The sequence below is a fragment of the Acinonyx jubatus genome, chromosome C1 (genome assembly GCF_027475565.1).
Source record: "Acinonyx jubatus isolate Ajub_Pintada_27869175 chromosome C1, VMU_Ajub_asm_v1.0, whole genome shotgun sequence".
Classification (NCBI taxonomy): domain Eukaryota; kingdom Metazoa; phylum Chordata; class Mammalia; order Carnivora; family Felidae; genus Acinonyx; species Acinonyx jubatus.
Window position 1 is genome coordinate 25711929 of NC_069381.1, and position 25212 is coordinate 25737140.

At 50.2% G+C, this 25212-nt stretch overlaps 1 protein-coding gene and 1 long non-coding RNA gene across 5 annotated transcripts in view; one reads left to right on the forward strand and one right to left on the reverse strand.

Moving 5' to 3' along the window:
* Positions 1-6644: 6644 nt before the first annotated feature.
* LOC128313301 (uncharacterized) lies at positions 6645-11872 on the reverse strand. Of its 2 annotated transcripts, none has more exons than XR_008293807.1 (3): positions 11180-11872; positions 8742-8866; positions 6645-8504 (listed from the first exon to the last, which is right to left on the reverse strand). It is a non-coding gene; the product is annotated as an uncharacterized LOC128313301 (long non-coding RNA). The 2 variants fall into 2 exon arrangements; XR_008293812.1 differs by having other exon boundaries at positions 8742-8871.
* Positions 11873-12248: 376 nt separating this feature from the next.
* The window catches only part of CC1H1orf94 (chromosome C1 C1orf94 homolog), a 37234-nt gene continuing 24270 nt past the window's right edge, over positions 12249-25212 (forward strand). Inside the window, exon 1 of one of the 3 annotated variants that reach the window (XM_053211080.1) lies at positions 12249-13161. In XM_053211080.1, coding sequence (XP_053067055.1) covers positions 12833-13161 — 329 coding nt within the window. In that variant the 5' untranslated portion in view covers positions 12249-12832. The remainder of the gene's footprint in view (positions 13162-25212) is intronic. The other 2 variants (XM_027059734.2, XM_015070284.3) reach the window with 2 other exon arrangements.

The following is a 25212-nucleotide window of genomic DNA, read 5'->3' on the forward strand; positions in this document are numbered from 1 at the left end:
AAAGAAGGATGCGGTTTCCCAAGTCACGGCTCCTACGAGCTGATCATGGGTGGTGGCTTTGAACTTACAATCTGGGGCCGAGGACTATGTTTAGAAGCCCCATTCGCAATAGCCTCCTACCCCATCCCAGGAGAAGGGTGTGCGTGCGCACATCCAGGGTTAAGAATTGGAGGGGAGGGAGGTGGCGACCCGTCCCTCTGGCTCGGTGCGGTCCTACCCCTGCCCTAAGACAAAATCGGGATGGAGGGAAGAGTGCATGTGTGCGCTGAGGTGGGGGAGGGAGTGGAGGGGGGTGCCTGGGGCAGGTGGGGTTGGTGGAAGGACGGTGCGAGAGTTACTTGTACAATTTATCCTCAAAATTAAATAGCCGGACCCTGCTTCTTCTCCCCCACCCCTCCCAGCCACGGCCCCAAACCCGGCGAGTTTCTCTCAGTGGCGTGAGCTGCTCCCCCACCTCTCCCCTGTCGCCGCTGCCGCCTGCCCCCTAGGGCTCAGCGTCCGTCCCCACCCCATCCCCCACCCCCACTCGGTCGCCCTTTCTGTCTCGCCTTCCCTAGGCTCCTCCGTCAGTCACGATGGCTCCTTCGCTGTCTACGCCAAACTCTGGGCGAGGAGGAAGAGATGCTGCGGGGGGGGGGGGGGGGGGGAGAGGCCGGAGGGGACCGGGAGGGGCAAAGCTGGGGGTGGGGAAAGCCCCCGCTGGCGCGCCCAGCGGAAAGGCACTACAGTCGGTGAGCACCCCACCCCCTTTGCCTAAGGCACCGGGAGAGGCTGCGCTCCGGGCTTAGGGGGTTTGGCCAAGCCGGAGCTCGGGTGTCTGGGAGCCCAGGGGGCAGTGCCCTGCGGTCCGTGGGGCCTGGGAATTTTTGGGAAAGAGCCTGGAAAGGGCTTTCAGGTTGTCGATCTCAGATGGGGAGGGTGATGGGCTGGGCAGGGTCGGAGGAGTGGATGCTTGTCCTTGCTCCCCACGAAAAACTTGCTCTCCAAAGCCACGATCTCCCAGCCTCCTTGATGCCCCTCCTCCCCCACCCCAAGTTGTTCCGGTTTCCCTGCATGAGCTCATCCCACAGCTGGGGAGCCTGCCCGGTGGCCCAGGGCCGGCGAGCTTCCTCCGAATCGCCGGCCCATCCCCACCCCCAACACACTTGCTTTCTCGCCCCTCCTGAAGCTGCCTCGCTGGGTGCCAAGAACCAACCGAAGCAGCCAGAACTCCACAATGAAAGGCCTGCTTTATGTCCCCGGGGCGGCGGGGAGGGGGCTTTTCGCTTCCCATTGTCCAAGCCCAGCCCCTGAAAGAGAGGGCTCAGCCAGCCACGACTGGCCTTGCTTTCCCTCCAGTCCTGGGGAGAAGAGAGGGACTGGCTCTGCGGTGAGTGGGTGGCGGCCTTGGGGGGCTATTGGCTGGGGCCTTCCCTGGGGTGGGCTCCTGGCTCCAAAGCTTGGGCCTTCCCCCTCTTCTGCCAGCAAGGTTCGAAGAGCTGGCAGATACCCAGCCCTCCCCAGCAGCCCACAGCTGGGGAGAAGAGTCTGGGCCGCTCTATACTTCTAGGGCTCCAGCCCAGTGGACTCTCCCTACAGCCTTCTCGGCCCCAGAACTTTGCTCTCTCGCTGCAGCCCACAACTGAGGTTTGCCCCCAAACCTTCCTTAGCAAAAGGTGTATTTGTCATCCTTCTCTTTGGGGGCTGTGGAGGGCAGGGGCGCACTTTTCATTCCTGTAAATGGCCCAGTTACTTCATCCACTATTCATCCCTCTCTGATCTATTTGGGCCCACGTACATTTTTACTGAGGCCTCCTGGGCTCTGGGCCCTGTGCCAGCCTATGCTGTGGGCAATGCAGATGTGGACAGTGTGTAGGCCAGCTGGGGAGGATGTGGGGCACAGGTGAGAACCCCACACACATGGCAGTGGTGATCACCATGACGCAAGGGACATGTTCCAGAGACGTATCAAGACTAAGTTTGTCTTGGGTCTTGGAGAATCGAAAGGCTCATGCGAGGAGGGAAGTAGGATTTTGGCTGGACCCTGAGGCCTGGGTAGAGACTTTGGCAAGGTGAAGATTTACTCAACAAATATTTATTGAGCATGATTACATGATGGACACTGGACACTAGATAATGAACAGACACCCAAGTGAACAGTCCCTGGCTTGATGAAGATAGGTGATAAATAAATATATATAACATCACAAATTAAGGATGCAATGAAGGAAAAGTTCATGATGCCATGAGAAAGACTATGAGGGAACATAACTTAAATAGGGGGTCTGGGAAGACTTCTCCGAGGCGGTGACCTTGAAAGTGGGATCTAAATTAAGCAACACAGCCATGCCAAGAGGTGGGAAAGGGATTTTTGGTACAGGGGTCATGGGCAAGGCCCCCCAAAAGGGATAGGGACACAGGAGATGGGGTGTGGGCCTGCATCAAGGTGAGGAAGAGGGAACACCCAGGAGGTGAGGGAGGAGGTGAGAGCACAGGATCCAGATCATGCAGAATCACAGGGATGGTGAGAAATTTGGATTTTAGTCTTAGGCAGTGAGAAATAAGAGATTCGTTAGTTTGCTAGGGTTGCCATAACAAAGTACCACACAGTGTGTGGCTTAAATCACAGAAATTTATTTTCTCACAATTCTGGAGGCTAGAAGTCTGAGTTCAAGGTGTCCACAGTGTTGTCTCCTTCTGAATCCTCCCTCTTTGACTTGTAGATGGCCTTCTCCCTATGTCTTCACATTGTCTCCCCTCTATACGTGTCTGTGTCCAGATTGCCTCTTCTTAAAAGGACACCAGTCATTGGTTTAGGGCCCACTCTAATTTCATTTTAACTTGATTACCTCTTTAAAACCCTGTCTCCAAATATAGCCTCATTCTGAAGTCCTGGGGGTTAGGACTTCAACATATGAATTTAGGGGAGGAGACACAATTCAGCCCATAACAGGAGGAGAGGACTTTTCAGGTGGAGGGAGGAGAGAAAGCAAATGCATGATGGTCAGAATATATATTTAAAGAGAGATTTATTTGTTAAGGCTGTGTGTAGCGTGACTGCTTTAGCCAGAGATACCCTGGAAAGGTAGACAGCTCTGAATACTGGAGAGGTGGACTTTTATTTCTAGGAAGTAGAAGCCAAGGGGCACAGCCTGGCATGTGCCCTGACTTCTCTGTAGGGAAGAGTTGAGAAGGACAGGGCAGAAAAGTGGAGTGCACTGGGGAGGTTACCGCAGTAGTCTTTGCTGGAAGTTATGTGGGCACAGGCAGAGATGGGAGCCTCAGGAACATTTGCAGGGCAAGGGAGAGGCAGGAGTCCAAGAGGTGATAACAACCCTCCGCCCTGTAGCCTAGGAGAGTGTGGCTCTCAGCCCAGTTCCTGGGGGCTGGCTTCCTACATGCCCCTTCCGTTCTCCCCAGAGCAATAGGCAGCCACGGGTCAAGATGTCTCCACGATATCATGTTGCAAAAAAAGCCCAATGCAGTATAGTGACTCGCCAAGATAAGCTTAATATCTAGATAAGATCAGAGTTCATTTTAGAAAGAAAACAAGACCTGATGCGCTGGAGAATTCAGCCTGATTCAAACAGGGGCTGTAGACTTGATGCTCTGAAATTTTCATTCTGACCCAAGAAGAAAATGAAGGAGATTTCTGAAGCCCAGGGGTGGGAGGTGGGCAAATACGATGCTGTAAATAGTGAGGGCAGAAATGGATGTTGAGGGGTGAGCAGGACTGCAGAGAAGGGCTACAAAGGCAAGGGCTCAAAGGAAAAGCCTGGGGTCTGAGTGGAGGGTGGGGATTTGAAATCATGAACATGATCAGACAGAAGCTAGTATTTCCCAAGAGCAAGGCTGTCACTGTGGAGATGACAGTGATCTGCTTCCCAGGGAAAGGTGACAGCAAGGGTTGAGAAAGGAAAAGCCCAGAACAAAGCGTGATGAGGCTATGGACCACAGAATCCAGGAGGGGGAAGTGAGAAGGGCCCATAGTCAGCCCTTCCTCCAGGGCCACCAAATGCTGGGGCCACCAAATTTTAACATTTCTTATAGAAAAATGTGTTTGTGATACAAGGCAAGGGACAGCGCTCACATCAGTGGCAAAAGAGGGCAGAATTCTCAGCTTGTCAGAGGCCATAATGCACAGGACAAGGGCTATTCTAGGCTGTCGTCTCTACTTGAGGCTCTAGTCAGCTCTGCTATCACGCCTCCGTGCCTTTACTCATGCTGTTTCTTCTGACTGCACTACCATTCTTTTCTCACTGTGTGGAGTAAATGGTCCCAGCCATCACTCAGCTCAAGTGTCACCTCTCCCAGGTAGCCTTTCCTAACCGCGCCCCACTCCCCCTGCTGGATGCCCCTTGCAGCATGGCCAGCTAGCTGGATCTCAAAAACGCATGCTTCACCTTCCATGGCACACAGCACTGTTCTCAATCAGGGGCAATATTGCCCCCCCCCCCCACCCAGGGGACACTTGACAATGTCTGCAACCTTCTTTGGCTGTCACAGCTGGAGAGTGCTACTGGCATCTAGGGGGTAGAAGTCAGGGATGCTGCAAAACATCCTCCAATGCCCAGGGAAGATCTCCCCCACCCCCCGAAATTACTCAGCCCAAAATGTCAATAGTGCTGAAGTGTCACTTAGAAGTGGCTACATTTTCCAGTCCCCTTTGTAGTTGGGTGAAGTCATGAAACAAGGTGCCAGCCAAAAGAATGTAAGCAGAAGTGGTGTGAGCCACTGCAAGGCTAACCCCATAAAACCCTCTCATCCTTCCTCCTCCATCTGCTGGCTGAGCATGTGGGTCCCTTGGGGACGGCAGAGCCACAAGCTGGAAGAAGCTTGGATCCCAAATCACTGTGTGGAGGAAAATTACCACCCAACAGGGACACCGGAAACACACCCTTATCTGAGAAAGGATCTTTTTAAAAAATGTTTTTAATGTTTATTTTATTTTTGAGAGACACAGAGTGTAGGTGGGGGAGGGGCAGGGAGAGAGGGAGACAGAATCCGAAGCAGGCTCCAGGCTCTGAGCCATCAGCACAGAGCCCGACATGGGGCTTGAACTCACAAACCATGAGATCATGACCTGAGCTGAAGTTGGGTGCTCAACCCATTGAGCCACCCCGGTGCCCCTGAGAAATGATCTCTAACAGCATGAAGCCACTGAAATATTGGGAGCATGTCACAGCAGCTAGCAGTACCCTTACACATCTCTTCGTGTTTTTTTCTGTAGTCATTGGCTTACTCCTCACTCACTCATTCATTTGTTCATGTCTGAAACATTAATCTGCATGCCAGGTTCCATGCTGGGTGCTGAGGTAACAAATACGAAGAAGAATAAGGCCTGGCCAGTAGGCCCTGCCCTCATGGTGTTGATAGTTTATTGAGGAAGGAGTTCAACAACAAAGCATGACTGATTACTCTGGGAGAGATAGAGCATGGGATGGAAAGGAGGAGGACTCCGGGCCTAGTTTAGGGAGAAAGGCAGGTGAGAGGTGGCCCTGTCCAGGAGACAGAGTGAGGCTTCTGCAGCACTCCTGAGGCCCAGGATGCTGGCAGAAGGGCGGGGGGGGGGGGGGGGAGGGCAGAGAACCTCCCTTCTGCACTCTCTGGGCTCTGTAATTGTCAGATTTCTCACTGTCCCGCCTGTACCCTAGTGGGCTGGGAGTTGCCTCTGGCAGAAACCTCCTCCTGAAGGTCTGAGTCCCTAGTACCTGCAGAGTGTCTGTCATCCTCTCCTCTTGGATGTCCCGCAGGACACTGTGCCTCAGCCTGCTCACACCTTGACTCCCCCTGCCTCTAACCTGTCACCACACCCCGCCTCTGTGCTCAGTGCCTCCATGTCCACAGGCTCCTGAACTGGAAACCTGGGGCCTCATCCCAGACCCCCTCAGTCCCTACTCCAGGCAGCCCCCAAATCATCTAGATTCTGCCTCCTTAATATCTCCCAGGTCCCAGTGAGGGCCCTCCCGGTCTTTCTTTCCAGTTTCTTACAACACATCACAAGTGCCCCAGCTCTGCTCTTGCCCCATCCAACGTAGCTTCCTCTTTGCCACCAGTGATTTCAAAAGCACTACCCTGATTTTACAGCTCCCACACCTTCCCAAGACGGTTCCCCAATGACCTCCAGAGTGAAGGCCAAGCTCCCTGCTAGATTCTCTGAATAGGGGCTTCCGTTACCTGCCCCTGCCTGCTCTTCTAGCCCCTGTCTCCCTGCTCCCCCAACCCACCCGCTCATGCTCTAGCCATTTGGAGGCCCTGTGCTCCTGAGATGAGTGTGCTTTCTCTCTCCCCATCGCCTTGGACTTTTGTGCATGCTGCTCCCTCTGCCTGGAATGCTGTCCTCCTCCTGCTGTGGCTGGCGTCCTCCTGTTTGTCCTTCAGAACTCGGTCCAGGTGTCAGCTCTTGCAAGCAATCTTCACCAGTGCCACTTAGAGTGCCTGGTACATGGTGGGCATTCAGTAGAGCTTTGCTGGCTGGCTGGCTGGCTGGCCGGAAGGATGGATGGATGCTTGACTAGGTGCTCAGTAATGTTTGTGGAATGGACCCAAAGGTGTCTCCCCTAGTCTTCATTATTGGAGTTCCTTAAAGAAATGCCTTCTCTGAGTTATGATTTAATGTTATGCTCTATGTCTTCAGAGAACCCTGATGTGAGAAACTGACCAACTTAATGGCATTTCTGTCTTTATGAAAACAGAATTGAATATATTGCCCACTATGTCACTCAGTGTCCTTTACACAAGGACTCATGATAAATTCATGCTTGGGGTTATTTCCAGGAAACATTTTGTCTCCACAGATGAAGATGTGTATTTTCTGCTGTCAGAAAATAAAAACTCTGCCTTCCGACGTGTTTCCATTTTTGCTTTAGCTGACAAATAAGGAAACTCAGTTTTATTACCTTATTACCTCCGTGGTTCTGACCAATTCAGGTGCCTGAGAGTAGCAACTCTTTCTGGTTTCTTTAGATGGAGTCAGTTCTTGCTTTATTCTTCAATGCTGTAATTTTTACTTTTTAATCTGAAAGCTGCCTCAAATCATCTCAGCACTCAGCTAGTCCAAATCTTAAACGAATGCATATTGGTGACCAACATCCTGGCCTGGAAGTTATGAAAGGGAGGGCAGAACACCAAGCTTGTAGCTGAGAAGGATCCCACATAAAGCCTCCCCAGAAATTCTTGGGGTACCTGTCATGATGAGTCTGGCGGGAAAGCCAGAGCAGGAAGCAAAAGGCCAAATGCATTCTGACTTTTTTGCTACCTTACTTTCCCACCACTACCAAGTCGTATTCTTTTCCTCCATTTCCTCCATTCCTTCATTGTTCCTAGCTTTAAATGGAGATTCCATAAGCTACCATTTTCACTGTAATAGCTGATAATAAAAATAGTAATTGGTATCTTTTACTGTGGGCACACCATAAGCCTGGCACTGTGCTGAGAGACTTTGTGTTTTCCTATTTGAACCTCGCCGCCTCCCAACCTGTCTATTGTTTTAACCACTTTGCAGATGAAAGATAAAACGCCAGAGAAGTTAAGCATGTGTAAAGCCACTCCACAGTAAGTAGCAGAGCAGGAATTCAAATTCAAGTATGTTGGCTACCACAGCCTAAGCTCTCAACAATCTCCTCACATGTGGGCAAGGAATGGAGGCAAGAATAAGGGCTGATATTCCCTGGGCAATGGTGAGGATTGCTGATGATATTGCTGGGAGAGAGAAGTCACAGCGTCATAGCATTGCTTCTAGAGCATTCTGGTGTCCTTTTCAAAGTCCTAGAAATGGCTGGCTACTCTGTGGCCAGGTTCAGTTGCTGGGACAATATCCAGGGGAGGCTTGTCCCTGTGATACATGGCTCAAGAAATTTACCTGGGAGCTCCCTATGCATGGGCCCCCTCTGGGCAGCTTGACCCATTCAGGCATCATTGGCCTGGTAAGAAAAGGGGTTTCTCTGTGGTTTTTTAAAAGAGCCTACAAGAAAATTTGAAGCCTAAGAATGTTTTTATTAGCTCCACAATACCAAGTAGAAAACTACAACATTAAAATCAGTAAATATTCAATTAAATGCAAAATGTAACATTATGTCAACTTCATTAACTGTTGAATTTAGTAGTCATAAAAATTTCATCTCATTTGATAACAGTTTGCAGGTTGGACTTCTCTCACTGTGCAAGATTTCCCAGGTAGGCACCAAGATGGGTAAGAAATCATAGCCAACCATAAAAAAATAAATTACTCATGGCCAAAAATTTTCAAAAGCAAAATGGCAAAAAGCCTTTCAAATTGTTTTACAGCCAAAAAGTTATATTTGTGGTGAGAGGTGGGTGTGTTTAAAATGTTAGATGAGGGATAGGGCCTACAGGAGGAAGCCGGTTTCGCGCCTATGAAGGTCTTCACAGAGTGCAGGCCACGCCCAACCTGGATGAGCTCTCCATCCTGTCCATGTTAGTGTCAGTGATGGAAGCCGGATAAGTGGAGGTTTGGGCTGGAGACTAGGGAGGGAGATTTGCTTCTTCCTGAGGATTCCCTGCTTCTAAATAGAAGAGCAAGAATCCCTGAATCCGAAATAACGATAGCTTAATATCCACTGGGTACCTGTTCTAAGCTGTGCACCTGCATTATCTCAGCAGTCACAAAACAACTCTATGAGGTTTATTATCCCTGTTTCCCAGATGAGCAAACTGAGGTATGCAAAGGTTAAACAACCTGCCCAGGGTAATAAGGGCAGTAACAGGTAATTGAAGAATTTGTCCAAACAAATTGAACCTACCGCTCAAGGTGGTGAAGACAGGCCTGGTCCCTGCCCTTTTCCAGAGCTTGAAGTGTTCAGTGGTGATAGACTCCATTTCGTGTGCTGGGCACACAGATCTATACGTGCTGGAGGAACACAGCCACCTATACTGAACAAGAATGGAATAAGTTCAGTTTTCTCCACAATCTGCTGTGTACCAAGCACCTATGGAATGCTTTGCTCCCTTCACTTGCCTGTAACAGTCTCTAAGCTAGAGAGAGGTCTTATTTACCTCCTAGCCCTGCGCCTCGCACAATCGTGGTCCGTGGCAGATGCTCAAAAATGAACCAAGCCTAGAAAGGCTTAGTTGATGATTGGAGTCTGTCCCTCCATCACAGAGCAATTTCCCCAGTACAGCTAAAGTCCTCCCTCCCTACACATAGCACAAAAGCTGTTATTTAGAAACTCCAGTAGCACACATTTTAATGTAATCAACTGTAAAGGAATCCGTGTAATCAATGTAAAGGAACTAATATACAGCACTTTTATGTGCCTCTTATGTGCCAGGCATTCTAGGGACTTTCCATGTGTTAAATAGTCATTAGTAATAGTATATCTACAGTTCTACCAAGCAGGTGTTCCTTATCATCCCATTTTACAGATGAGACCAGTGTTGTGAGCTACATGCTGTCCCTCCAAATTCGTATGTTCAAGTCCTAACCCTCAGTACCTCACATACCTTAGAAGGGGAGATAGAACCTGCAAAGAGTGGTAAAGGTAAAATGAGATCGTTAGTGTGGGTCCTACTCCAATATGACTGGTGTCCTTATAAGGGGACGACACAGACACGCACAGAGGGAAGACCATTCGAAGACACAGGGAGAAGACAGCCATCCGTGAGCCCATGAGAGAGGCCTCACCAGGAACCAACATCCCCGACACCTTGATCTTGAACTTCTAGCCTCTAGAACTGTGAAGAGATAAATTTCTATTGTTTCAGCCGCCCATTTTGTGGTACTTTGTTCTGGCGGCCCTAGAAAACTAATACACCAAGGCACAGAGTAGCCTGCCTAAATCTACATCGCCAGAACACATGAATTCGGAATTTGAATCCAGGTAGTCTGGTTCTAGAGTCTATGTGTTTTAGGACAATGAAAATGTTCTCTGTGCTGTCCAAAATGGTAGCCACCAGCCTCATATTGAAATGTGGCTGATGGAACTAAGGAGCTACCATTTTTAACTTTATTTACATTAAAATAGAATTAAAATAGCCACATGTGGCAAGTGGCTACCATATTGGACATAGTTTTATGCGATTTCTAATTACTTCACTTATGTTTTTTGGTAGAATCTTCTATTTTTTATTAGGTTTATTCATTTATTATTTCTGAGAGAGAGAGAAAGAGCGAGCACAAGCTGGGGAGGGGCAGAGGGAGAGAGGAAGACACAGAATCCGAAGCAGGCTCCAGGCTCTAAGCTGTCAGCACAGAGCCTGATGTGGGGCTCGAACTCATGAACCGTGAGATCATGCCGAGCCAAAGTTGGATGCTTAACTGACTGAGCCACCCAGGCGTTCCCTTGCAGAATCTTCTAGAAACCTCAGCTGTGTGCTCCAAGAAACATGCCCCTATCTTTATTCCCTGTCCCTGCTACATTTTATTATTGTTATTATTTTTGCAATCCTTTCCAATTTAGCCACTGTTGCCTAGTCTCCTGCTGAAGGGGAGAAAGAGCAGGAGCGAGTGAGCTGGCTAACTTTCCAGAATCCTGTGGCCTGGGCAGTGCTGGGCTGTTGGTGTACTGCTCTAAGCATAGGTGTTAGCCAACCAAATGCCAAGCAGCACAAACACTGAGTGACATTTTCAGAACTATTAATATTTCATCAGAAATGATCACTTTTCCTTTAAATACACTATCTTAAAAGGTTTTCTACATTCTTAACTATAATTTTATTCAGTCTAGATCCTCAGAATTTTCCCCAAAGGAGCACATCTTCAATTTTATAATGAAAATCAAAGGGGAACGAAGCTCGGATTGCAAAATTGAGAGTCAACATCTCCAGGAACTCGGGCCTTCTCCAAACAGCAAGGATGTGTGTTGGGCACCTACTGTACCACCAGGTGCTTTACGTATGGTATACCATTAATTCATCCGGCACATATTTATTGAGTGCCTACTATGTGCCAGAAATGTGGTTTTCATAATAATTTATCAACACCTTTACAGAAGACGGTTCCTTCTCTTCCTTCCGTCTCATCTCCAATGTTACCTTAGCTCCCGAAGAGGCCTACCTGGATATCCATCTAATTCTGCCACATTCCCCCCTCCCTTGCCTCCCTTTGTTGGTTAGTTTCCATCAGGGCCCTTATTTCATTTGCAATTGGTGCTTATTTACTTGCTATGCTAGTTTGTGACCTGTCTCCCTGCTCTGGAATATAGGCTCCATAAGAGCAGGGACCCCAGGACGCTTTGTTCACCTGCCCGGACGCTCACCAGGAGGTGCTCAGTCACTACTGGGAAATGAAGGAGGGAGCATGGGAGACGTCAAAAAATTGGCTGGCGTGACACAGGTGGTGGCAGGGTCCGGGTTCAACCCAGCTCTGGTCTGTTCCCATCCGTTCTTCTTTCCAGTCATCTGGTTCTCCCTTTACCAGAGGAGGAACAATGATTCGTGGGGTCAGCGAGCCTGGGGAAGGTGCTGTGTCAGCTCCGAGTTCTGCGAAGCCCATCCAGTGAGAGGGGGGGAGCCCACTGGGGGGCAAACTGCTAACTTAGCCCTTCTTCCCGCACCTGAGCCCCTGACCCCACTCCTACCTGCCCACCCTCCACCCCCAGCGTGGGAGGCACTGGTCGATCTCAAAGGCTGAGCGCTCAGCATCAGGCCTGGGGCGGGTGGGGGTCGCGCTGGGTTTGAATCCACTAGAAAGAGGGCCTTGGACACACCCCTTTCTGACTCGGAGACTGGGTTTCCGGCCCCGCGGCACCGTGGTGCTAACTTCACAAACTTGTTAGGTTGCATATGACACAGAAAGCCCAGCGCTAGGCAAACGGTAAGCTCCCAACATAGTGGCCGTTTGGGGTAAAATGAGGCGACCCAGGGCCAAGGGCCCAGGCAGGCGCGGAGGTTTCATACGGAGCGGCGGGGCCAGGCGGGGACGCGGCGCCCTCGACTTCCAACAGCAGCAAGGGTCCTCCGGGCCCCCACCCCCACCCCGCCGTGGGGCCTTGGGCACCGAACCCGGGGCGGCCCGCGCACCGAGCCGTTGCGTTTGAAACCCACAGAGGAATTCTGGCGCTGAACTGGGAGGGTGTGGGAGCCACCGACACGCAAATAGGCCCAAGCTGCCACCTCCGGCGCGGCCAGCCGAGACAGCGCCCTGTTTTGGCGTGGGGCCCCTGGCCGGTCGAGGCTGAGCGCAGCCCAGCGCGGGGGGCGCGGCAGGTGTCTGCTGGGGGCGCCGGGGCGGGCTGCGGGCGGCCTCACTCCCGGGGGCCTTCCTGCCCGAGGCGGCGGCGGAGCGGCGCAGGCGACTGGGACGCGGGCGGGCAGAGGGGCGAGCTAGGCGGGGCCGGCGGGCCGTTGGCCCCCGGCGGTGCGCAGGGTTCCCTGGGAAGGCCCCACTGAGGAGCTGATGGCGGGTCCCCGCCCCCACGGCGCCTAGCAAGGTGCCCAGTGCCGGGCTCTCGCCCATCCATCCGCGCGGCTTAGCGGGCGACAATGGGCTGAGCCACAGGCTCCGCAAGGTGTCGGGGGCGCCTCACGACGGGGGTGTGCCAGGGACTGTGGGGAGAGCCCGGGAGAGCCCGCCCTCCCCCTCCAGCTGTTCCCAGATGTCATTCTGCCCGCCCAGGCGCCTGGTTCCTGAGCTCAGGGGGATTCCACGGTTACTAAGCTACTGGTTTTTGTTGACTTTCAAATATTTTCTTCTAAGGGAGAGGGGGAGGGGGGCAAAAGTCAGGAGAGAGCAAATAAAAAGAAATCAAACTAAGCTCCCCCTCCCCAGAAGAAACTTGCCCTCCAGCCACCACTCACACACACATCGAAGGCCTCTGAACATAGTCACCTTGCTGGAGGAACAGCCAGACAGAACTGACCTGCTTCTGCCCCTCCTCCTATCCCATTCCGGTGAATGAGGGGCCGTGGTGGATGGTCCCCCTGTCTTGGAGCCCTGGGTGGACAAAGGAGCTTCCGGAAAGAGAGGAGGAGGATGGCCAGTGGGAATGGGCTCCCTTCATCCTCGGCCCTGGTGGCCAAGCGCCCCTCCGCCCTGGGCCCATTCCCCAGATACATCTGGATCCACCAGGACACACCCCAAGACAGCCTAGACAAGACTTGCCACGAAATCTGGAAGAGAGTTCAAGGCCTGCCCGAGGCCTTGCAGCCCAGGACCTCAAAGGAACAGCTGTCTGCCCCCATGACTGGGACTCCAAGAGACAACGGGCTCGGCTTCCAAGAAGAGTGAGTGTCCCCCTTATGTAGCTGGCACCAAGGGAGGAGGGAAGAGCAGAAGTGGGACCTTCTGGGGGAATGTTCTGGCCCATTGTTCAGTCTGGTTAAACCGTAAAGGCTGTATACTTTCCCTCCATCTGTTGTGGTCCTTTGTCCAGTCTTTATAAGGGAGGTGACTGGGTCCTGGACTTAACTGGGTGCAGGGCCAGACCAGGGCTGGATTTCTGTTGCCCCTTTATCAGTCCACTACGGGGACATTTTTCATTTTGCACAGGCAGAAACCCACACTGGCCAGGGCTGAAGGTTAGATGCCCGTGGCTTTGCCTGGAAGCAACTGGCTGATACTTCCCTTTCTCAACCCCCAAAGGCTACGCATTGGCACGGATGAGTCTGGTGGTTTAAAACCACATCTGGAATTCCCTAATACAGGGAGCAGCTGTCCCATTCAGCCTCCACAGAAGCCGCTGCAAGAGCGCACATCAAAATATTTACTGGGAAGGCATTGACATATTCAGAGGACATAATAGAAAATTAAAGTGCGGGAAGATGGCTGTAAATAGCCCTTTTCCTGGATGGGAAATCCTGTGTCTGGGAAACACAGAGCTAAATGTTTCTCCACCAGGGCAAAGGCGGGCAGATATTGTTGGGGACAGATATCCGCAGGGAGAGGAAGATGGGAGAGCTCATTAGGAAAAGCAAGTAAACCACCATGGTCATTAATGCCAGTGCTGAGCCCTTGTTCAATGTTTGGCGTCTTCCAAGTGGGCTGCAAACATTAATTAATCCTCCCAGAGTCCCTGTGAGGCAGGTATTAGTGTCCCCATTTTACAGATGGATTAAGTGTTAATAATTAAGTGCTAATTAAAGACTAAGTGATAATTAAGTGTCGCCTGTTCCAACACATGTTCCTCTTCAGCTCAGAGATGCTAGAGTGGGGGATAATTTAGGCAATTATCAAATGTGTCTGGTTTCAGGGATTTCTATGAAAGAGCTAGGAAGAAAGGTGAAGTATAACCACTACCCAGGTGCACCCTACCTGCTGTCCCCTTTCAGGCTGCAGGTGAAGGTGGAACGCTCTTTAGCTATTATTGAGTATCCTGCCCTGTGCTCAGCACGACATGGCCGGGATGGGAATGGCCTGTCTATAGCCAAAGTCCTGCTGTCCAGCCCTCCAGTGGCACTGAGCCCCTCTCCCCTGCCTGTGGCCATCTGCTCTGGGACAGGGCCTTGGCAGGGGGCCCTTGGGGCTGTGCTTAGCTCTCAGTGGCCAAGAAGCTGATTGTCCACTTTGTGGACCAAGGGTCAGTGGCAATTTCCAGTAGATGGCACCCTCTGTGCCAGGTCACACTGAGTTAATGGAGACAGACTCTACTTCCAGTCTGCTCTTGGCCAAAAAGTGAACTGGTGCACCTTTGGCCAGTTGCTTAACTCCATTTGGCCTTGATTTTTTCATCTGCAAATTAAGGGTGATGTGCCCTGCCTTGTCCACCACGGAGTCGATAATGAGGATCACACGTGATAGAGACAGGAAACCGAAAGCTGCATTATGCAAAGAAGGCTGTCCTTAAATGTAATTCTCAGAGTTCAGGGGTTTTGTTGCTGTTGCTGGCTTCAAAATATGGGCTTTTCGCACTATGCTCACAGACCCCAGAGTGCTTCAGGGGCCACCCTCGAATCAAGGGGCCTGGTTGCTGGGCCCCCATCCCCACTTCAGACAGGGCTGTTTGGTTTTTTGGGGTTTTGCTTCCTGGAGTCCTGAGTAAAAGCTGCGTTTGGGGAGAAAAAAAAAAAAGGTTCTGCTACTGAGAACCGAGCTGGGAAACCACTGCCTTAGATGCATAAGCGATGTCATAACCGCGTAGATCTCTACCAAGTAGAACACGAGGAGCTATTCTTGACATCAAGGCAGCTGTGATGGTGGAGTCAGATACTGGGTTTCAGATTGCGTTGCAGCCCTGTGCCAGCTGCGGGATTTGTTTAACTTATGTGAGCTTCAGTTTCCTCATCTGCCAAATGGAGATGATTACCGCCATTTCAGAGGGCTGTTGGGATGATTAAATGGGATATTTAAACATTCCCGGTAATAACGGTAATAACTAGGATTTGTAAAAATTCCTTGTAATAATAATGATGATGATGATTTCTTTAAGCCCTGCAATTACTACATGAGGTTGGTACTATTTCAGACTCCCCCTCTTTTTACTTTTTATTATGCAGCTTCCCATGCATAAAATAGAATAGTGTGGTGAATGTCTGTGTGTCTGTCACAGAGCCCCATTAATTACCACATTTGCGCCATTCTTGTTTGGATTCCTCCCTCCCCGCTTTTTAAATGAAATCCTTTTTGCAGATGAGGTCACGCGTTGGAGGGGTTCGTTTCTCTGCCCAAGGCCCTACAGTTAGGAAGCGATGGAGTTTCAGAAAGCAAACCCAGGTTCATTCTTAGCTACTGTGCAATAGATAGTGTGGTCTATGTCCCTGGAAATGGAAGCATCTTTTTGGATCATTACAATATTTGGCAGCCAGGTGTTCTGAATGGTCATGCATAGACAACAGATTTCAAATTCAGTGAGCTGTACGGTATGTTTCTGGGATGGCTGCAAGCCCACGAGATACCTCTCAGCTAGTGTTCCCACAGCTTAATTTGTAGACCTGGTTTTGGTGATATTTTTTGCTATCAGGGTGACTAGAGAAGTAAGTCCTAGAACTCTTGTTAGCCAGAATCTTTTTTCTTGACTCAATCCCTACATATCATAAAACTCCAGACAACTCAAGGTTGAAAGGGATATTGGAGGCCATCTTCTGCTGTTTGAATCTCTTCCTGAAGGTTCTTGCCAACTGGTTATCCACTTGTACACTTTCTTAGATGGAAAGCTCACCATTTCGTGAGGTAGTCCCTTCCCTTACTATGAATGCTGGCTGTCAAAAGACCGTTTTCTTCCTATGCCGAATCTATCTCTATCAAACTAATACCCATAGATCTGGATTCTGCCTTTTGGGCTGTAAACTAAATCAATCCCCTCTTTCTCTCAATAGCTCTTTAGATATTGAAAGATGGCAACACCATTCCTCCTAGGATTTCTTATTTCTACAACTGATTATCTCTGGTCTTCTAAGTTTCCCCTCGCGTGCCAACTTGGTCAGTTTCCTGCCCGCACTGCTGGTCCTTGTGGTAGTGCAGTGACCAGAATCAAGTACAGTAATCCAGGTATGATCCAGTTAGTGCGGATTGGATCTTCCCTGTTTCTATTCTGTATTCATGGTAATGGTGATTGATGCCACATTTACTTTTCTCTAAGAGCCAGCTTCATTCTGTGGACACATTTAAAGTTCATTCACTCCTTCATTCTATTACTCATTCAACAAATATTTAATAAGCATCAACTATGTGCCTGGCACTGTGCTGGCAGGATAGAGTCGGGAACTGGATAAGGCTCTCCTTCTTGGAGCTTACATTCAAGAAGGGGACAGAAACAAAACAAGTAAATAAAAGAGTATGATAGTTTCAGTATGTGAAAAGGACTGGTGTTCTAGTGGGAGGAAACCAAACACATAAAAGTGAACACATAAAATAATTTCAGATAGCGAAGAGCACTCTGATGGAAATAAAACCAAGTCAAGGGAAAACACCCTTGGATAGATTGCGGTGGGGGAAGGGTTCTCTGAGGAGAGATGGTCATGGGATGTAAAACCTAGATCCAGAGAAGGAGCCAGTCAGGTGAAATCCAGGCACGGGCCTCCAGGCAGATGGGAGAGCAGCTACGAAGAAGAACCCGATGTGGGGGTGAACATGGAGAGGGGCAGGGGCAGGTGTTTGATGGGACATGGGACAAGGCAGGCCGGCAAGGTGTAGGCGGCTTGGGGCATCACTGTAATGAGTTCGGACTTGATTCTCTGTGTGATGGGGCACACTTGGAGGATTTTAAGAAGGGGGTGTAGCATGAGCAGATTCACTTGTTTTTAAAGACCTCTCCAGCTGCTGTGTGGAGAAGGTGTGCGGGCCTGAGAGAGGACGTGGGAAGACCTTGGAAAGATGCCACAGTAGTCCAGGTGAGGTGCCACGGCGGTGGTGGCTGGATCAGAGTGAGTGCAGTGGAGATGGAAAAAGCAGGCGAGTCAGTGTGTGTTCTGAAGAGCCACCAGACCTGCTGGTGGTTTGGGGACACTCAAACGGAGATGACCAGGCTAACCTGAGGTTCTTGGGCCTGAGCCACTGGTTGGACAGTGTGCCATTTACTGAGGTGGGGAAGAAACAGGAGAAATGGGCTTTGGGGCAGAAATCAATAACTCTGTCTAGTGTTCATTAAACTGCAGAATCTTACTCAGTTACCTTTTAATTAGACTTAAACTTGGGCTCAGAGAATCGTGGCAAACCACTACTGACTCATATTCTAGGATTACTTTCTCACTCGTTCCCCTCGTTACTAAAACTTCACAGCCTTGGAGTGGAGTTTTGGATTTGCTGTTGAGTCCATTGCCCTGACTCAGAAGGAGCATTTGTTCATTCCTTCGTTTACAGGCTCATTCAGCAAACACTCACCGCCGCCTTCTCAGTGCCAGGCCCAGTGCTGGGTCCCACGGGTACAGAGATGTGTAGGACAGGAGCCCTGCTCTCAAACAGCTCCCACTCTGGTGGCTGGGAGGGACCCAGATACATCTGACAGCAAGGACATTCAATAGTGTTTATTGTGCACTTACTGCATGCTGATAAAGTGTGGAAACAAATACAATGGTGGGAAAGATGGGGACTGAATTTCAGGGACCTTTGGTGTCTTGAGGAAGGCAGATCACAACGTATTACAGTTAATGTGCTGGTGAAGTCCCAGTGCTGTGGGAGCACATGGCTGAGGGAAAACTTCCTGGAGGAGGCTGCGGGAGGCGAGCTGGAAGGAAAAGTCAAGACCCCTGCACTGTGAGTGTGATGAAGGATGGAGAGACAGCCCCTTGGGGGCAGAGGATGGCAGGATTGTCACTGCAAGGATCTCCATGGTGGTGTCTCCTGAGCTGGGTCTTGAGAAGAAAGAGGGAGTAGCCTACAGAAAGCATTCTGCAGGTGCTGGGAAGGATAGGAAGCTCCCTGCTGAGGGCATATCCTGTGTGGGGTTGGAGGAGAGCAGAAAGGTGGCCAGGAGCTTGCTGGATGTGGTTCACTTTTCTGGCTGCTTCCAGGCCCTCAGGCAGCACTCCGGAAACTTCCCATGTCCCCAAGTCAGACAGAACTTGGTCTGTAGAGTCAGGCTTTGGTGGGTGTCACTCTGAACCAGACCCAAGAAGGAAGAAAAGTCTAATAAAGGAAAGGAAATCCATTTAAATATTTAAAAAGCAGAAATACTCCTTCCTCTCTCTCTCCGCACCCCCCCCCCCATATTCTGTCTCTTTCTCTCTCTCAAACATAAATAAACATTAAACAAATTTTTTTAAAAAATTTTTTAACGTTTATTTTTGAGACAGAGAGAGACAGAGCATGACGGGGGAGGGTCAGAGAGAGGGAGACACAGAATCTGAAACAGGCTCCAGGCTCTGAGCTATCAGCACAGAGCCTGACGCAGGGCTCGAACTCACGGACCGCGAGATCATGACTTGAGCCGAAGTCGGCCGCTTAACTGACTGAGCCACCCAGGTGCCCCTAAACAAATTTTTTTATAAAAGGGGGTGGTGCCTGGGTGGCTCAGTTGGTTAGGTGTCCAACTTCGGCTCAGGTCAAGATCTCGTGGTTCGTGAGTCTGAGCCGCGTGTCAGGCTCTGTGCTGACAGCTCAGAGCCTGGAACCTGCTTCGGATTCTGTGTCTCCCTCTCTCTCTGCCCCTCTCCCGATCACACACTGTCTCTCTCTTTCAAAAATAAATAAACATTAAAAATGTTAAAAGAATATATCCTTATATCCTTTCATACTTTGCAAATGTCAAAGATGCCCTGGGCCCCACGTTAGAATCCTTTTCTCCTGGACACTTAAGAATCTCCCTCCCTTAAGATTCCTGGGGCTGGGTCTCAGCCACTGCTATGACCCCAGTCATGTGGACAACCCCCCATCTTGGTTGTCACGTGAATTAGTGCACAAAATGGCAGACCAGAGGTTCAAGGCCCCCCACCCCTTCCCTCTTCCAGTCGTCTTCATGATGGTGTCTGACTCCTTGCCTCTCTGCTGGTCTCTCTTCTGCCATTTACAGAACATCTTATCTTGCTGTGTCTGTTTTTTTTCCTTCCTGGATGTCCTTCACCCTTCATCTGCTTCGTATTCCTGAAGCATGTCAACAGTGTTGACATGGAATCTTCCATGGCTCCCCTCATGGTCTTCTGAACCCCTTGACCTGGTCCTCAAGGATCTTTGTGTTGGCCCTGCCTTCATGTCTAGATGCATGTCCTGCTGTTCTCCAAACTCTCTGTAAACCAAGATGAGCCACACATCTCCTTGCTCTTGCTCAGACCAGTCCACTACCAGGAATGCCTTTCTTCCATATCTCTGTCTGTTGAAATCCTACCCATCCTTAAAAACCTAGAATAAGTATGTCATCTTCTGAATTTTTCACCGCTCACCCATTCAACATTTTGTTTTCTTCCACCCTCTTCCATGTTCTTCCTTTTAATTCAAATAAAGCGTATGCCTTCTCGTTTTCCTCAGAGTTTAAAGGTGGCTCAGAAAACAAAATAAGGCAACAGCTGGATTAGAATCCATGCCTACTTCTTAGCTGTAACCAACTTGCTAACACTTTCTGTGCCCCGTTTTCCTCATTCTGAAACATGGAAAATGTCTTAGTGATGAACCACCTTAAAGGATTCTTTTGGAGGTTAATGAAAGAGTGCATGCAAAACTCACGCAGCACCTGGCATAAGATAAGGGCTCCCAAGTTATTTTCCATCATCATCATCACCATTATTGTTCTGATCAAAGATAAAATAACAGGCGTTAAGTAATCAAGAATGGTATGGCGAGAGGAGACTTAGACCAGAAAACCTCAGCTAATGGAAATTATTCCGCTGAGGCTAGCATTTTGCTTTGGGATTCTTGGCAGCCAGAACAAATAGTGGAAACACAGCAGTTGGTTTCTATAACTTGTGTCATCTAATAGGAGAAAGCAGGAGAGATCATCAGGAACGACCAGTGCTTCCCTAGCTCTAAGGACCATATGGCTTTTATATGAGGGTGATGGAATGGAAAAGTTGGTTCGGGCTCAGCTCTTGTGTTGACCATCGGCCGAATGGGAGGATACCACAGCATCCCAATGGGATCTGTCAGTGAGGTTCTGGCGTGAGGTTTCTGATCATCAGGCACATATTGCACACTGCCTTGTGGCAACAAGCCCTCCACCCCCACTTGACCATGGCTTCTTAAGGGCAAGGACTGTGTCTTACTCATCTTTGTCTTCCCAGTGCCCAGCTGAGTTCCTGGCACTTGGTGGCTGCTATGCAGTGTGTATGAGTGAATGAGGAAGTGAATGATGGATGAACCATAAAAATGCCACTGCAAGGAGAGCGTGAAGCCCAGAGGTGGCCAGGATCCAAGCAGTGGGTCACAGTCATCAGAGGAAGCATTGAGTGACCCAAGGACAGAATATCAATAATGCAAGACATTGCAGGGTTTTTCCCTCCTCTGTCTTAAGCTGCAGAGAGAGGAACTAATGTTTTCTTGAACATCTGATATATGCCAGGCTCTATATTTTAATTTTCTGTGTATCTCGTTGTCTTAGCAGCCCTTCCCAGTAGATGGTCAATATTACTCCCATTTTACAGATGAGGAAGCTGAGGCTCAGAGTCCAGGCAACTTGCCCAGAGTCCTCCTGCTATGCTAGGAGTGGGCGAAGCAGAGCTAGAAACCCCCTGAGGCTTCGAGACCTGAGCTCCTTCCTGGACACCGGGATCCCATCGGGATAGCTCTTCCATGTCTGCTTAGCACCAGGAGCCATGAGCAGCAGAGGGAAGATGAATCACGATTAACGTCCCATGTCCTGTGTCCCCCTTTTTAATTTAATTTTATGGTTTCAGGAGCTGTGTCGCAGGTTGTGGGAGCCTGCAGAGATGGGCCACCGGTGGTTTGTTTTAATCCCCTTTTTAATATCTTTGTTGCAACGTTCTTTCCAATTCAGCTCCCAAGTCACATTAAAAAAATACCTCTTCCTTAGGGTAAGCCTTCTCTTATTAAACAGATTCAAATGAAAAGTTTTAAAGATAATTTGAACAATACGAATCACTCTGTAGCTCTGCAGCCGTAGCCGAAGCTCCTTTACTGCTGTAGTCACTCCCCAGCATCTCCTGTCTTAATCTCCAGCCCACTGAGTGCCCCCACCCCAAACCCTTCCAGTTCCAGGCCAGCCCCCGCCCTTGCCTGCTTCCGGGTGGTTCTGAGCTTCTCCTGTCCCCTCCAGGGGCAGTGGGAGGGAGGGAGGGGGAAGGTGTCTCGCTCTGCCTTCTTGGCTTTCTGTCCCACCTGCCCTAAGGGACAGGCAGGGAGGAGCTGGAAGGTATCTGAAGGAAATTCCCACCTCATTTGCCCCAAGAGGGGCGGAGACAGAAGGTAGCTGAGGGATACCTGCTCAGAACGCAGATGCCTAGACCTTCCTTTGGACCAACTGAACTGCCATCCCCCCACGAGTGCCCAGGGATCTGCATTTGGAACAGTTTCCTTCTTGACTCCTGTGCATATGTATGAAAGTTCTCAGGTACTTTGGGGGTCAAAGATGACAGATCCTCAGATTTAAAAGGGACATAGCTTTGAGAAGGAGGTGTTCCAAAGAAGCGCGTGAAGGAAGGAGACTGAGCTTTATTGAGTGAGCTGTGAGTGTGTGCCAAGGACGTCATAAAAAATGGGCTCTAGTCTACGTGAAGGCCTTGCGAAGAAATGAGAGGGACGTGAAGTCCAGGCTTGGCATTGGGGCAGCTGAGGGATTTCACAGGGTTGCCTCCTCTAACGCCAGGTGGTATCGCCATCCGCACGGTGCCCATGACAAGGTTTCAGCGACTTCCACCACTCTCCAGCCCCACCAGCCCGGGCTCTGGGCAGCGCGGGGTCAGCAGGGCTCCCGCCCATCGTAGCCCGCTGGCTGGCTCTCCCACACCACCGGTTCTCTCTCTCCGTCGGTCTGAGCTGCTAACATTTGCATAGCGCTGGTTACAGTTTACCAAGTGCTTCGCATTCACCTTCTCACTTAATCCTCCCACAGCCCGAGAGCGAAGGGCGGGTGGAGGCCAGCTTTCCGAAGGCCCTCACCCTGGCCCCCTGCGCTCCCCAGACAGACAGAGCTCAGCGGCTTTCCAGGGACCTTTGGGAGCCAGCTGCACAGGAGCTGGGATGGCAGATTTGCAGCCTCCGTCAAGTGACCCTCTGCCCCAAACTGAGACCCTTCAGAGCCCGGGACCCTGGGTTGTGATGGGTGGAATCCACCCTCCTTTTCAAGCCTTTCCTTCCTGCCAGTTTTCCCCAAGGCTGTGGCAGTGTTTGTGTGTGTGTGTGTGTGTGTGTGTGTGTGCACGTGTGTGTGTGTGTTGGGTGTATATGTGTATGGCTGTGGTGGGTGTGGAAAGTGCACATGGGTGAGGTGTATTTGCACAAATGTGCATGGGTGTGGTACATGTGTTTGCATGTGTGTGTGGGGTTGTGTGTGTGCACATGCCTTGTATGCATGGTCGTTGCATGGCTACGTGCGTGGGTGTGTGCACCTGGGTATGTGTACATGGCTATAGTGTGTTTGTGTACATGACTACTATGTCTGTGTGTACACATGGATTGGTGTGTGTGTGCATGGCTGTGGCGTGTGCATGAGGAGGGAGCCCCAGGGCGGTTCAGTGAATCTTACACCTGGAGAGGGAAGACGGATGAAGACACAGGCAGCTTTGACCGAGGTGGCCGTGTCCCTTCCCTCCATGTGGGGTGGGGCATCCTGGGTGCTGTGATGAATATGCCAAGGCAACAGAAAATGAGTCTCTGCTCCTCATGCAGACAGGAAGACCCAGAAACGTCCACCACCCTCGGTCAAGCAAGGGTGGTGCCCACTAGGGACGGGACCAGGCTGTATGCCAGAGCCCCTGCCTCCACGATGAAGGCCTCTCTTTGCTGGGGACCTTTGGTGTCTCCTCCCCACCCCCACTTGCAACCTCTCACCTGCCCACCAAGTTCTGCCTTCTGCCACCTCCTAGTTCCTGGCTGGCTCCCTGGCCTCTAGCCTCCTGCAGAGAAGGGAAGTGAATTGCTGAAAGGACAGAGCTGGGGTTTGAACTCAAAGGCCCTGTTCTGTGTCCCACTTGTACTGTTCTGGGCAATGTGGAGTGGTGACTGTGGGTAGAGGCTTGGAGCCACGTGGACTTGGGATCCCATCCTGTTTCAACACTTATGCTCTTGGGTGAACTTGAATTTACGTTTTAGATTCCTGAGCCTCAGTTTCCTCTTTCTAAATTGGGAATGAAGATGCCAGCTATCCTTTGTAACTGTTGTGGGGACAAGTGCCAAGTATAACACCCGGCACCTAGAAGACACAGCATAGATCCTGGCTCGGGCCCTTGTCCCCTCCTGTCACTCCTCTGGGCTGATCCCTGGGAGAAACACATCTGGTCTGGGGAAACGACAGCCTGGCACCTGCCTGCTGAAATCTCCCCAGTGGCTTCCCTTGGCTTTAGAATCAAGTCCCCTAGTATCACTCCAAGGCTGGCAGGTGCCCCCTCCTGCCTTTATCTCTAACCCTGCCTGATGGGACCCTGCCCTTAATGAGCCTCAGGCACTTGAGCATCAGTCCTGCCCAATGCACCAAGCCCTTTACCACCTTGTGGTCTTCGCACGTGCAGTTCCCCGCATCTGGAAAGCTCTTCCTTGCGTCATTTACCTGAATACACACTTGTGTCTTTTCTCCCCCAGCTTAAATGACACTTCCTCAACAAGGCCCTTTCCGCTCCCCTAACCTGGGTACGTGCCCCTAGAATTCCCGCTTGCAGCATCCCCCTCTTGGTTTTCAGAGCAGTATGACCTGGTGGTGACAAGAGGGCCATCTGAGCAAGATGGCCTCAGTGCATCCACTGTGTTACTTCTTAATTCTGTGACCTTGGGAAAATTACCTAACTTCTCTGTCTCTTTGCTTCTTCGTTTTAAAATCTGGGAAAATTGTATCTCCCTGTGTCAGTTAGCCTTTGACATATAACAAACCACCCCAGAGCTCAGTGGCTCCACCCCACAACTCTGTACTTAGCTCCCTTTTCTGTGGCTCAGCAATGTGGCCTGGGTTCAGCCACATGGTTCTTCTGCAAGGGGCTGGGCCTGACTGCACATGGCTCTTGTTCACCTGCATCTGCAGTCAGGTGGGCATGGCCGACTGGAGGACCTTGGGGTTTCCCTCTGTGGGCTGTGTCATCATCCAGCAGGCTCTCCTGCACTCGTTCACATGGAAGTTGCTAAGTCCCGAGACAAACAAGAGGTTAAGCCCTAATGTCCAAGCACTCTCTGCTTATTCCTTTTCCTTTTCTGTATAAAATATAATTTGTTTTTAATTTTTATTCTATTTCTATTGAGCTAGAGTTGACATACGATATTATATTAGTTTCAGGTGTATAGCATAGTGATCCAACATTTGTATACATTATGGAATGATTACCATAAGTCTTGTCACCATGCAAAGTTATTACAGTACAGTATTATTGACGCCAGTCCCTAAGCTGTACTGCGGGGGGTATTTTATAACTGAAAGTTTGTACCTCTTAATTCAATTCCCTTCACAAATTTCACCCATTCCTTCCTCCCCCAGCCCCTCTGAAAACCACCAGTTTGTTCTCTACTTATGAGTCTGTTTCCATTTTGTTTTGTTTGTTCATTTGTGTTGTTTTTCAGATTTCACATGTAAGTGAAATCCTACGGTATTTGCTGTTCTCTGTCTGCCTTATTTTACTTAGCATAATACCCTTAGGTCCATCCATGCTGTCACAAATGGCAAGGTTTCATTCTTTTTTATGGCTGAGTAATCTTCGTGTGTGTATGTGTTGTGTGTGTGTTGTGTGTGTGTATACCACATCTTCTTTATTTATCTGTTGGTGGACACTTAAAGTGCTTCTGTAATCTGGCTGTTGTAAACAATGCTGCAATGAACA